Source organism: Suricata suricatta, chromosome 4 (genome assembly GCF_006229205.1).
Source record: "Suricata suricatta isolate VVHF042 chromosome 4, meerkat_22Aug2017_6uvM2_HiC, whole genome shotgun sequence".
Lineage (NCBI taxonomy): Eukaryota > Metazoa > Chordata > Mammalia > Carnivora > Herpestidae > Suricata > Suricata suricatta.
This window is the reverse complement of record NC_043703.1, coordinates 112,722,129-112,735,205: the sequence shown is the minus strand read 5'-3', so window position 1 is coordinate 112,735,205 and position 13,077 is coordinate 112,722,129. Positions and strand designations below refer to the sequence as shown.

Genomic DNA, 13,077 nt, shown 5'->3' with positions numbered 1-13,077 from the left:
CCCTATGCATCAGCACTTCTGTATCCCTTGGGTAAATCCCTAGCAGGGCTATTGCTGGGTCATAAGGGAGTTCTATGGATAGTTTTTTGAGGAACCTCCACACTGTTTTCCAGAGTGGCTGCACCAGTTTACATTCCTTAAGGTGAATACTTTGATCATTTATTTTAGGTCTTTCTTTTTTTCTGATATGAGTATGCAGTGCTGCAATTTTCTCTTTTAAGCTGCATCCACAAATTCTGATGTGTTGCATATTCACTTCCTTAACTTCAAAATATTTTCTAATTTCCTCGTGACTACCCCATTAACCCATGATTTATTTTGAAGTGGTTTTTAAAAAAGTGTTCAGATAATTAGGGATTTTCCAGATATCTTAGTTCCATTTCTATTTAATTTAATAAAGCTCTTTGAATTTGCAATTCTTTAATAATTTACTAGTTTGAACATGTTTTACTTATAAAAATGGTGTTAATAATATTGGGTAAATTTTAGTGCACGCTTACTCTCAGCCAGTGACGATTGTTCATACGTTGGGTATGTGAGCTCATCCACGTCCCCCCGGATGCTCTGAGGATGCACTTTGTCCTCCTTCTGTCCTCACGAGGATTTTGAGGCACACGGTGAGAAATTAGAGAACTTGGATGGAACTCAAATCCAGGCAGGTTGTTTTCTGAGCTTCAACTCAGAAAACATTATTATTATTATTAATAGCTTCATCTGCTATTAACGCCCCTTCCTGTAATCAGGTTCTTTGCCCATTAAAAAGCATTCCATGCATTCACTATTTTCTTTTGAATTTTTAAGTTGAAACTATTACTTTTTGGAAATTTTTAATAAACATTTGGCTGTTTATTGATCATAAAAACAAAAAAAATTATTCAATCCTAAAAAAAACAAAGAAAATATTACTGTTTGTCTCTCATATGTGTTAAAAAGTATTTTTCCTGAGTTTTAAATGTGCCTTTAATTTTTTAAAAATGTTTATTGACTTTTGAGAGAGAGAGAGAGAGAGACAGAGCACAAGGCAGGGAGAGGCAGAGAGAGAGGGAGACACAGAATCCAAGGCAGGCTCCAGGCTCCGAGCTGTCAGCACAGAGCCGGGCACGGAGCTTGAATTCATGACATGAGATCATGACCTGAGCTGAAGTTGGATGCTTAACTGACTCAGCCACCCAGGTGCCCTGAATGTGCCTTTAATTTTTTTTTAATAACTAATGATCATTTATATGTTAGTGAGGCTTATTCACTTCTTTCTTTTGATTTATTCCAATACTTTTAGGCTTAGAAAATCTTTAGCATCGCAAAAATCAGATGAAAGTTTACCTGCATTTTCCTCTAGTTTTTTCCTTTTTTTTTTTTTTGGCTTCTTTTACTGTATGTACAATGTTTATATGTATTTAAAAATTAATTTGGAAATAATTTTTTTCTTATGATAGGATCTATATTAGTTTGCCCAAATAACTACACCTCAACCCAGGGCCACTTAGAATCAAAACTTTTTTCTCCCCTAACAGCAGGTTTTCAGCCCTTTCTTAGGTATGGCAAAAATGACCTGGTAATGAATTCATTGACTGTACCATGATAAAAAATGGCAAGAGTCATAATAAAGTCATAATAAAGAAAAGATAAGATCATTAAAAAAAGGTAAGAGTTGAAAGGGGTTTCAACTTACGTAAAGGTAACTAACCAAATAAAGTGTTGGGAATGGATTTACTATTTGGTTTGAACAACAAAATAGCAAGAAGACATTAACTAAGGACGTGTTTGAGATACTTGCTGATACAAGTGAAGGCATTATATTTGTAAAAAAAAAAAGAACAAGAAATTATAAGAACAAAATCGGCAGAAATAGAACAGCATATTACTGTAGAAAAGAACAAATTAGGAACATTGCAACCATGCTAATATCAAGGTTTCACCTCCACCACAGTCGGTGCCAGAAGGCAGTGGAGTAGCATCTATAAAGCGCTGGAAAGAAAATACCTGTCAACTTATAACTACAATTCTAAAGTGAGAAGAAAATAAAGACATTTTCTGCTGATTCAAAGGGGCACATGAACCCCAATGTTTATAGCAGCACTATCAGCAATAACCAAATTATGGAAAGAGCTCAAATGTCTATGGTCTAATGAATGGATAAAGAAGTGGGGTATACATTCATACATATTGTGGAATATTACTCAGCCATCAAAAAGAATGATATCTTGACATTTGCAAAGACATGGATGAAGCTGGAATGTATTGTGCTAAGTAAAATAAGACAGTCTGAAAAAGACAAATACCATATGATTTTACTCATATGTAGAATTTAAGAAACAAAACAGATGAACATAGGGGAAGGGAAGGAAAAATTAAATAAGATAAAAAAGAGAGAGGGGCGAACCATAGGAGACTCTGAACCATAGAGAACAAATTGAGGGTTGCTGGAGGGGAGAGGGGTGGGGGAATGGGCTAAATGGGTGATGGGCATCAAGGAAGGCACTTGTGATGAGCATTGGTTGTTACATGTAAGTGATGAATCACTAAATTCTACTTCTGAAACCAATAATACACTATATGCCAACTAACTGAATTTGAACAAAATCTTGGGGGGCATCTGGGTGGCTTAGTCGGTTAAGTGTCCAGCTTCAGCTCAGGTCATGATCTTGTGGTTCATGAGTTTGAGCGCTTCATTGGGCTCTGCACTATCTTTGCAGAACCTGCTTGGAATTCTCTCTCCCCCCTCTGTCTCTCTGCCCCTTCCCTGCCTGTGCTCTCTCAAAATAAATAAATAAACTTTGAAAAAAAAATCTTAAAAATAAATACAATCTTGGAAGATTAAAAAAAGGTATTTTTAAACATAAAAAAAGACAAAAATGGTATCTATTGGATTTCAATAAAAAGAACTATAAAAGATATACTTAAGCCAAGAGAAAACAAAGTTTTGGGGATATAAAAAGTAGGAATTAGCACAAAAATGCGATTAATTTAATTATCTATAGATGGAAAACACGTATTTTTGTGTTATTCTTTAATGGTGAAAGTAAGGGGCACCTGGGTGGCTCAGTGGGTTAAGCATCCAACTTCGGCTCAGGTCATGACCTTGCAGTTCTCGAGTTTGAGCCCCACATTAGGCTCTGTGCTGACAGCTTGGAGCCTGGTGCCTGCTTCAGATTCTGTGTCTCCCTCTTTCTGCCCGTCCCCTGCTCACACTCTGTCTCTCTCTCTCTTTCAAAAATAAACAGTTGAAAATTAAAAAAATAAATAACTAAAGGTGAAAGTAAAATGCTGAGCAAATATAAGAATACGGGGATGGGAAAATGCTCAGTAATGACTTAAAGGTTACTGAGTTCCTGTCTTTGTTGAGAAAATCAAAATACAGGATACTTTTTGGATTTGTAGGGAATGTGAAAAATTAAGTATGCATGCTAAAATCTCAATGTTATAACTAAATAATAAAAAGTTAAAAACTTCCAGAAATAGAAAAAAAAAGGAGAATGTAAAATCTTTATCAATACAATGAAGGCAGACAAAAATAGGAAGAAATGCAAAGCGTGTAATACCTTTGTCTGCCTCAGGTGTGGGAGCTGGTTTGCTTTTTGGGGTCTTGGAACCAGACATGGGAGAAAATCTTCAGTCATACTAAAAAACTGTGATCCTTCTTGCTGCCAGTATCTCAAGAAGATTTCATAAAGCAGCACATTTTCCATGCACGCCAACTAACCAGCCAGGGTAGGGGAATTCCAGTAATGTAGGTAACCCCCCAAATGCCCAATGTCTGCTTTTGAAAAGCCTCTTTTTTTAAGCAGCTAGTTAGGAAGTCATTCTAGCTATAGAACAAGGACATCACTTATGTTAATTCTCTGATGACCATAGTGATTCTCAATATTTAACACTTTTGCTATTTACAGGTACCGTCTGTTTTTGTATTTCCCTGCCTTCTGAATTAATGATCCCACTGTGACACTAGCCAAACATTTTTTATTGTGGCATTATAAAAATTACACAAATTCAACTTTATTCTATTTTTTTAATTTGAGAAATTTTCAGTGCACTTCAGGATAACTAGAGATATGTAACTCATAGTTTTTGTGGAGTTTTGGGGGATGCTTCATGTAGAAATTTGGCTAGCCCTGGTAATTGGGCAGAGTGCTATCTGAACCTTGTTCCTCATGAATCTCTGGAAATTGGGACTGACTTCAACAGGGAGAAGAAATAAGGTCATAGGACCCCCCAGCCGGTGTCCATCTCTTGTCCTATGTCCTGTCTTTGGGTGGAAGAATTCAAAATACAGGGCAGACCTGAAAAGACATTGAAGACCCATCTCAGGTCTCAAGGGAGGACTTTGACATCAGGAGCAGACAGTAAGACTGTGTCCTTGTATGTCTATAAGATGTTGGTGTAGAATAAGCATCTTGTAATATTTTTAAAGGGTGGAATTTGAAATCTTAGCTGCAACATAATGCAGATAAGCAAGGAATATTTACTGAGTGACCAAGTGGTAAATTTTTACCACTGACTAATGAACTTTATTGATATCTGGTTATGTGACTGGGTCTCAATCCTGATAAAGGAGTTTGCTGGGTGTGTCAGAGATAAGGACATGCCTTTTCCAAATTAATTGTTCTGGAAAGAGATTTCCACACCTTAAAGCTAATATAAAGGGTAGAAGTTGCACTGGTGGCCTCACTTGCTTGGGCACCTTCTTCCCATCAGGCAAAATGAAAATCCTCGTAAGTATTTGTTTATGCTTCTTTGTACTCTTGTGGCTCTTGCAGAGAATATTCAAATCCAGTGCGTCTTAGATGAACACTGTGCATGTTTCTAAGTCTTTGTGATTGAATTAACTAGTATCTTTGGCAGCGATAGTGTTGAATATTAAGTCGATTTTTATTTGTTCATTGTCTATTTTCTGAGATGTTTATTAAAAATGCAAAGAACACATTTTGAAAATATCTAGAGAATTTTGATTTGGAGAATTTTAAGTAATTATGAGCTTGAGAAGATTGTAGGCATTTTAGGACAGCACCGTTTACTATTTAAAAAAAAAGTGGTAATTAAAAAAAGTAGCAGTTGTCATTTTTCTAAGCGCATACTAGGTCCTATGCTACACACTTCAGGTAAATACCTTGATCTATTTGGTCAACTACTCTTTGAGCTGAACAGTATTACCTCATTCCACGGATGAGAAGACTGAATCACAGAGGAATGTGATTTTTCCATGCCAGTAAATGTGAAGTTTAGACTTGAAATGTGCCCCTCTCAGACCCTACTGGGAGGCGCATTCCTGCCATGACCACCTGTCCTCCTGCCAATCCCAGCCCTGGTCCCAGTCTCCCACAGCTGCACACTGCCTTGCTCCATGAACAGGGGACTGTGTTTTGATCCAGAATGGAACTCCTTCCACCAGTCATATATCCCCTATTCTCATTTAGTTGTTGAGGGAGAAAGCAAAATGATAAGTTCCCCTCCATCAGATGTCCAAGATGGTTGACTGAAAGAGTTCCCTCTCCCAGGGCTTTCTTGATTTTCCAAGAGGAGATCTATCGCTGAAACAAAGCTGTAACCATGGTGGTGTAATCACGGTGTTGGGTGGGTGGTTATCTGGGGACAGAGGACACTTCTTGAGCTCTCTCTAATTATATCACTGGTCAGTCCTCCATCCGTCTGTTCAAACCTCTGTAGACCCATTAACCAGAATACAGAAAAGTGTCAACGGTTACTAGAGCTGGCCTGGAGTCAGAAAAGGTGTGTGGTTGTGCAGGTAGGCAGGTTGGAAATCTCCATACAGGTTTTCATCAGACACTTCACCCCCAGTCATCAGAAGAGAGATGTTATTGGTGATTGTTCTACTGACGGTTCTTAAAAATATCTGCCTCCCTGCAGACTCCCTGCCATGACAGTTCCATACACTGTGATGTTCAGAAAAGACAGCATAAAACTGGGATCAACATGTTGGATAACTCTTAATATCACCACAGCAAAATGTCAGAACTGCCTCAGGTCTCACCCAGTTAGCCTAACATTTTCTGATGGCATCACTAAGGAGAATAGAGAACTTTCCTTGATGTCAGCCTCAAAAGCTAACCATGCCTCCAAGCAGCCTATTGTCATAGTTTTCCTTGGGAATCCATTGTATCTCTGTCACCCGTGAATCCATTTTAAATCTATTTTACTCTCTCAGCCCCAAGGAATTAAGTAATTTTTTTTAACAGAAAAACACAACTTGACTCTTGTAATCCAAATCCAGTGTGGATCACACCAGGGTATTCCCATAGGAAAATAAATCCTTCCTTACTGTTCACCTGCTCCAAGTTGTTCTTGGCATAAGAACATATGCTACCTAGAAGATTATAATGTTTGGAAGGGCTGGGAATTGGGTGTTAAAGGTAGAACCTTGTATCTGACAAGTAGCATGAACTCTGTAAATGTCTGTCAAATGAGTGAATGTGTTTTCTCATTTTGAAAATGAGCTTTTGACCATTCATGACCACCCACCTGTGTCTCTAGGTGTGAGATACTTTGTGAGATCCTTATATTTGTCCTGTCCAGTGTCTCCTTATGTCTCTGCCCTGAATGGAATGGATGCAACTGTTTTTCAGGTGGTATGTCTGGTGCTGGCCATCTTTGGGACACAATCTCATGGATACGAGGTAAGTTGGTTCATTATGAAATTTGTATCTTGGAGATACTGGGAGAGGGAAAGGAAGATACAAGATAGTCTGAAGGACAGGAGAGAGCCTTGTTTGGGATGGGATCCCAGAAATAACCAATAGTGCAATCAATAAGATTGGTTATTTCTTTCCAATTGTAATTCCTTAAAAAATGCAACCCATTGCTGTAAAATGTGGTCAATTTCATTTCTCCTGTGATGTCATTACTTCTCCCATATATAATATAGTAACCTAGAAAGAAGAGCTTCACATTTTTATTTAAGTATGGGGTTTGGTCTAGGATGCCAGTGAGGAGGCTTAAGGCTTCAATCTCCTATTCACAGCAAGTGGATGACTTTAGCTGGAGGGTTGCCTTTCCAGTGCATATGATTTATGGAGAAACCCTTATGTCTTTGTTGTTAATCTAGGTTTATAACATCATCAGCCCAAACAACAATGGTGGCAATCTTCAGGAGACAGTGACAGTGGACAATGAAAAAAATATCGCCATCATTAATATCCATGCAGGATCATGCTCCTCTACCACGGTTTTTGACTATAAACATGTAAGCAGCAAGGGAATTTTTACATTCCTCGAGACTGGATTTCTCAAGGGTGAAGGGGTAGCCATTCACTATGCATTTGAATTCCAAGAACTGTCTTTGCAATGTGTTCAGAATTTCCTGACTTCTGCCTTTTCCTTTAGATAACCAAGCAATTGATGGAAAAACAAACAAAACCATTTCTAAAAAAAAAAAAGTGACAGGAAACACACACACTTGCTTCACCTTTTCAGGTGGAAAACTGGAAGCATAATGATATTGTCTCACTATGAGCTCATAAGGTGCCTAAGGGTGCCCAGACCCAGAGCAAGACCTGACACACAGACTCTCAAAAATATTCGTTGAATGAATAAATGAATGACTTAGGGCTTCTAATACACTTATGCAGAAAAAGAATGATTATGGAATAAACTACCACAGAATAGCAGAAATCCAGAACAACTGTACACATTTCACTGTATAAGTAGAATATGCAATTGATCACACTTCTTCAAGAAGGAATGAATGCTAAGAAAAACCTCCAAACTATTTCCAAGTTTCAGTTGCTAGTGTTAACGAGTCTCAGAAACGTGCTCAGAAAAGTTATTCAGTCCTTTATCCATTTATTTATTTGTTTGTTTTCCATTTGTACCACTTGACTAGGGGCTTGCAGGAGAGAGCTGTGCACTGTGGTTGTAGCCCATCCGACTGGACATTTGAACACGCTTTTCATCTTCTTTTCTCGTAGAAACCTCCTTACATTCCTCCCCCTCATCAGCATGGGGAGTTCTAGGACACATTTGAAAGTTTGGAATCTTTGAAACATACAGTTTTAAAGGAAGTTGTCCTGAAATTGTTTTTTAAACCAAATTTCAAGGAAATCCCCAAAGGGTCTTTTAAAAAAAAGAGTGGTAAGGAGTTGGTTTAAGCCTCTTCCACTGCCATCAAGCTTTGCCTCAGTCTATTTTTGAATTTCAGGAACTGCAATTTGTGAGAATTGAAAAATAGGAACTAGAAGAGTTTTTTTCTTTAATTACTTACAGTCTCACAGACTGTATAATTATTTGGACTCCATAGAGAAAACTCCATTCGGGATGAAGGTTGATGGCCTCCGGTTCCTTGTGGCCCCACAGGCCTCACCCACCATTGCTATTTTCATCCTCTCTTCCTCCAGCTCCTACCTGTCCAGCCAGCTTGGGTCTGAGGTGGAGAAAGGATGGAGAGAAGACAGTGAAGGAGGGGAGAACAGACGAAGCATGTGTGTGTTAGCAGTGAGGGAGTTATGTTAAGGACAGCAGCACGGTCCAACAGAAATTTCTACCATGGTGGAAACGTCCTGTATCTTCATTTTCCAGTAGAGAAGTTACTGGGTGCTGTGGCTACTAAACACTTGAGATGTGTGACAGAGGGAGTACGTTTTAAATTTTATTTAATTTGAATTTAAATTTAAATAGCACATGTGGCTAGTAATTAACATATTGGAAAACACCGTTCTAAAGAATTCTGAATTTACTCCAGATCGAAGAAAAGACAGAACAAAATCAATAGAGACAGAAGAAGAGACAAAAAAGCTTCTTCTTCTTTTTTAAAAATTTATTTATTTATTTTTGAGAGAGAGAGAGAGAGAGAGAGAGAGAGAATACAAGCAGGGGCAGGGTGGGAGGGGGGACAGAGGATCCGAAGGGGGCTCTGCACTGACAACAGGGAGCCCATTTTGGAGCTTGAACTCACAAACTGTGGGGTCATGAGGCTTCCCGAGAGCTGATCCTTCTTAATTGTTAAACCCAAACTACAGGCCCTGGTTGCAAAGCATGACAAGTGGGGCACAAATCATGGGTTTGCACAATTTCAGAGATAGAAAGGGCAAGGGAAAAAAATGAAACTGCCATGTAAAAGAAGTCGTGGCTGGAATGGATTGCAGACTGATTCAGAGTCACTTGCACTCACTGTGCATGCGCAAGGCTCAAACGCCAGCCCCACCGGTGTGGAACCCGGGGACCCAGAAAGGCCAGTAACTGTGCTTTTGCTGTCTCAGGGCTACATCGCATCCAGGGTGCTCTCTCGAAAGGCCTGCTACATCCTGAAGATGAACCATAAAGCCATCCCCGCTCTGGACCAACTAAAGCGATACATCTACGAGAGGAAGGTACGCTTGCATATTTCCTGCTCTTGAGCAGAGGGAAAACTGGTACCTGTGTGGAAGCGAAGAGAGTAAGGGGGGAAGATCAGGGTATTATATCTTACCGCGGATATGTACTTACCACTGTTAAAGTGTTTTCACACTTACTGTTTTTGGGAGCAGAAGTGCATCTCTTTGCTTGATTTCTGGTTTTAAAAGGTTATTTATTTATTCTGAGAGAGAGAGAGAGAGAGAGAGAGAGAGAGAGAGAGAGAGAGAAAGAGAGAGCGAGCGCGAGCAAGGGAAGGGCAGAGAACAAGGGGAGAATCGCAAGCATGCTCCATGCTGTCAGCACTGAGCCTGAAGCTGGGCCGGAGCTCACAAACCGTGAGATCATAACCTGAGCTGAAATCAAGAGTTGGAAGATTAACCAACTGAGCCACCCAGGCTTCCCTCTTAGCTTGATTTCTACCATACAGCCCCCAGTACAACAGCTTATAATAAGTTCCAGTGTTTTTGTAGAAAGGACTGAACAGCAGGGCTCTCAGAAATAGTGATTGGCAGAAAAATGAGTGAAGTTATAGTATCCAAAAACACGAAGGGGCAAAGGAACAATACAGGGTAGGGAGAATAAACAGACAAACCCCATATGGGGTAGGACCCTGATGTTTAATTCTCCCTCTCTAATTTCCCATCTGTGCCACCTTTGTCATGAGATTCACCCTCTCTGGGTTTCTTGTCATCCCCAGTAAAATAATATTGGAAATAATGAGCCCCTCTGCAGACTAAGTGCTCAGAAAGTGATGGTGTTTTGAGATTCCTGACTGCCTTCTGCTTAATTAAACAAAAAAGAAAAAATCAGTTTTGAATAAGGCACACAAGACTATATCAACTTACTGTATCCTATCCCCTTCTGTTCTTCTGCTGTAGGCTATGGAAAACATGTACTCCGACAAATACGTCTGGGTCAAGTACAGCCCGCTGCAGTCTCTGATCACTCACATAGACTGGTTCCTGTTCGGCTCCCCCATCAAGCAGCTCTGCAATCATGTCCCCCTGTATAAGGGAGAAGTGGTGGAAAAGACAGGTGAGTACCAATAAATTATTCCTTCGATGTCGAACGTGACCCAATTCAGTTTACTTTGGGAATTTCATACCTGCCATGTGTGGAAATTGTGCTAAATGTTAGGGAGACACAGAAATGAATAAAGCTCTGCCCCTAAGGAACACATAGTCTGGGGCAGAAGTTGATGGGTTAACACAGAGGATGAAATTCTAAAATGTCCTGGGTGCCAAGGAAAAACAATTGTGTTCTTTAATGTGAGGCATGGTGACCGGAGTCAACCTGACAGTTGCTGAGAGTGGATCCCAAGCATTCTTACCACACACACATCCAAACAAGTACTTGTGTTAACTGTGTGAGGCGATGGATGTGTTATCTTGATCTTGGGAATCATTCTACAATATGCATGCATATCAAATCACCACCTCGGACACTTTAAATGTATACAAATACATTGGTCAATTATTCTTCAAAGAACTTTGAAAAAATACTTAGGACTCTAGGATAGTCTTAGAAATTACTCTTAGAAAGAGCAAGCAAAGTGCACTGGCCGACAGGTATAAAGCCCTGATTCATCCAGATTACATGTATCACTACAGTCATTACTAGTGTTTTATACAAAGTTTCCAAACATGGGAGAGTGGCCAGAGGGAAAGAGAGGTCAGGCCACAGATGGAGAATGAAACAAGGAACATATCCCAGAACAGTAGAAGGTAGGTAAAAAGGAAAATAATTCACATTTATTACATTTTTACTCTCCAGAAAAAAAAAATTAAGACATTTTTCTTTTAGTAGGGTCATTAGTAAGTAAAAGCAGAGGCAGGTCACCAATGCAGAATGTCACGGCACCAATCAAATAGAGCCTGACAGCACTTCAAGGAATTGCCAGTCTCAAGCTAAGATATAACTTTCCTTGGCAATACAACGATAGTTAAAAACTCGGGGAACATGAAAATATATGTGCAGCCCCCTGGTCAAAACATTAACAGAAAGGCATTGGTTTGCAGCACCCTAATAATATACTTCTTAATGCTCTTTCTTTAAACATGTTTCCCCTTTTCAGATAATATCCAAGTTAAAGGCTGTGCAAAAACCGGACTCCTGGGTATCTTTGGAATCTCCATCTGCACAGACACTGACGTGTAGGCATCGAGCCCACTGGCATCATCTTTTCTACGACACACCAGCCACCAAATTAAGTCTTTCCCAACACCCCCAACTAATGTTGAGGCTCAGTTGTAAAACATAAATCCTCTATTTCCAGATATCTGGGTGTTTGCTTTTTTTGTAAACAGCAAAGGGAAGCCAAACAATGTTCATGTCAACATACAGAAGGAAAGAATTTGCCAGGACTTCAAGTAAAGCACACAAGGTGTGACACTTCCCAGATAATAAAGCTGAGTCACTGCAGACCAGTCATCTGGGTACAAGCGCCTGTCTTGTCTCTGCCCACCAGACCAGTTGCCCATCTGTCCACCAAAATGAAGGGAGTTAAGAGTACACTTGCCCTGATGAGTACTTAGGAATGTAGAGAATTATTGAATCAATATGTTGTGCACCTGAAGCTGATATAACACTGTATGTTAATTATACTTGAATTAAAGGAATAATATAACAGATGTTTGTTGAAAACAAAAACCAACCACTTGCACAGCCTGCAGGAGGCATGGGCCTCCACCCCGGGGCATGGGGGGTGGTTGGGTTTGCTGTCCTCTTATCAAACAACTTGACCGCTCGGGTGGAGGAAGCTATCCCCTACGACAAGGCACCCAGCGTGGAGGGCATTCACATGCCTTTCAGAAAATGCCTTTTAGCTCATCAAAGCACTAGACTCAACCTTATAAATACTATTATAATATATTTGGTCTTAGAGTGAGAGGAGAGGTCGTGGGGAACACCCATCACCCAGGAAAGATGAACCTTACTGAAAATCTTGACAGGAGTGAGAAACTAACTGGGAATGCCAAGTCACCATATGGAAGGAAAGCAATTCCCAATCTTCCAAATAAATTGTGTCTTGTGGGCACCTTCCCAGATCGTACGGCTGGTTCTCCTGTGGACTGGCCGCCCGGGTGCAGGTTCAGCTCACAGAGGAATATCTGTTGTCAAGTGCTCCTATTCCTAACGCTGTGCATCTACTTCATAATAACCATTAATAAATATATTTAAGGCACTTAACCATGTGCTCAGCACTGGGATAGGTATGCTGGCCAAACTTCCATTGTCAAGGAAATAAATTATTTTCCTGTTGGGAAGTGAGAGATTTATGTGAAAGCATTTGCTAATGACAATAAAGAGTGTATAATATGCCAAATGAGTGGCAGAGTGTACTAGCAGGGAGCGTGGTGTTAGCAAGTGGTGGAATCCAAGTCAAATTAACTAAGGCCAGGAGGGTGGGATTTATTGTCTTATCTTGCCATAGAAAGACAGGGATAATCTGGTTTTGGGTGGCGAGACCTCGATGCTTGAAGGTGGCCAGACTCTTCTCCATCTCTGGACTCACTCTCTTTCTCTCTGCATATCAGCCTCACTGTCTTACATTAATTTTCTCCAGGATGATAGAAACACCACCACTGGGAGCCCCAACATCCCTACTTTCCCAGCATCATCATCAGAAAGGAAGGGACTCCTTTTCATTCTATGCTCAATTAGTTTTCACTTAAAAATCTTTGGAAAGGGGCCTGATTGAATAACCTGTGGGTACATTCTTACTCCTGTGTCCAG

The 13,077-nt window shown here is 40.0% G+C and overlaps 1 protein-coding gene across 1 annotated transcript; it reads left to right on the top strand.

The window, feature by feature from the left end:
• The first annotated feature begins 4,697 nt into the window (after positions 1-4,697).
• On the top strand, positions 4,698-11,620 carry GKN2 (gastrokine 2). Its single transcript, XM_029936252.1, has 6 exons — positions 4,698-4,709; positions 6,579-6,629; positions 7,058-7,195; positions 9,207-9,317; positions 10,221-10,377; positions 11,417-11,620. Exons 1-6 carry the CDS (start codon positions 4,698-4,700, stop codon positions 11,497-11,499), a joined length of 552 nt encoding a protein of 183 aa, XP_029792112.1. The 3' UTR covers positions 11,500-11,620.
• Positions 11,621-13,077: the final 1,457 nt, after the last annotated feature.

Coding starts and splice junctions, on each gene's coding strand:
- GKN2 (XM_029936252.1), top strand. Junction 9,318..10,220: donor GATACATCTACGAGAGGAAG/GTACGCTTGCAT, acceptor CTTCTGCTGTAG/GCTATGGAAAACATGTACTC. Junction 10,378..11,416: donor AGAAGTGGTGGAAAAGACAG/GTGAGTACCAAT, acceptor TCCCCTTTTCAG/ATAATATCCAAGTTAAAGGC.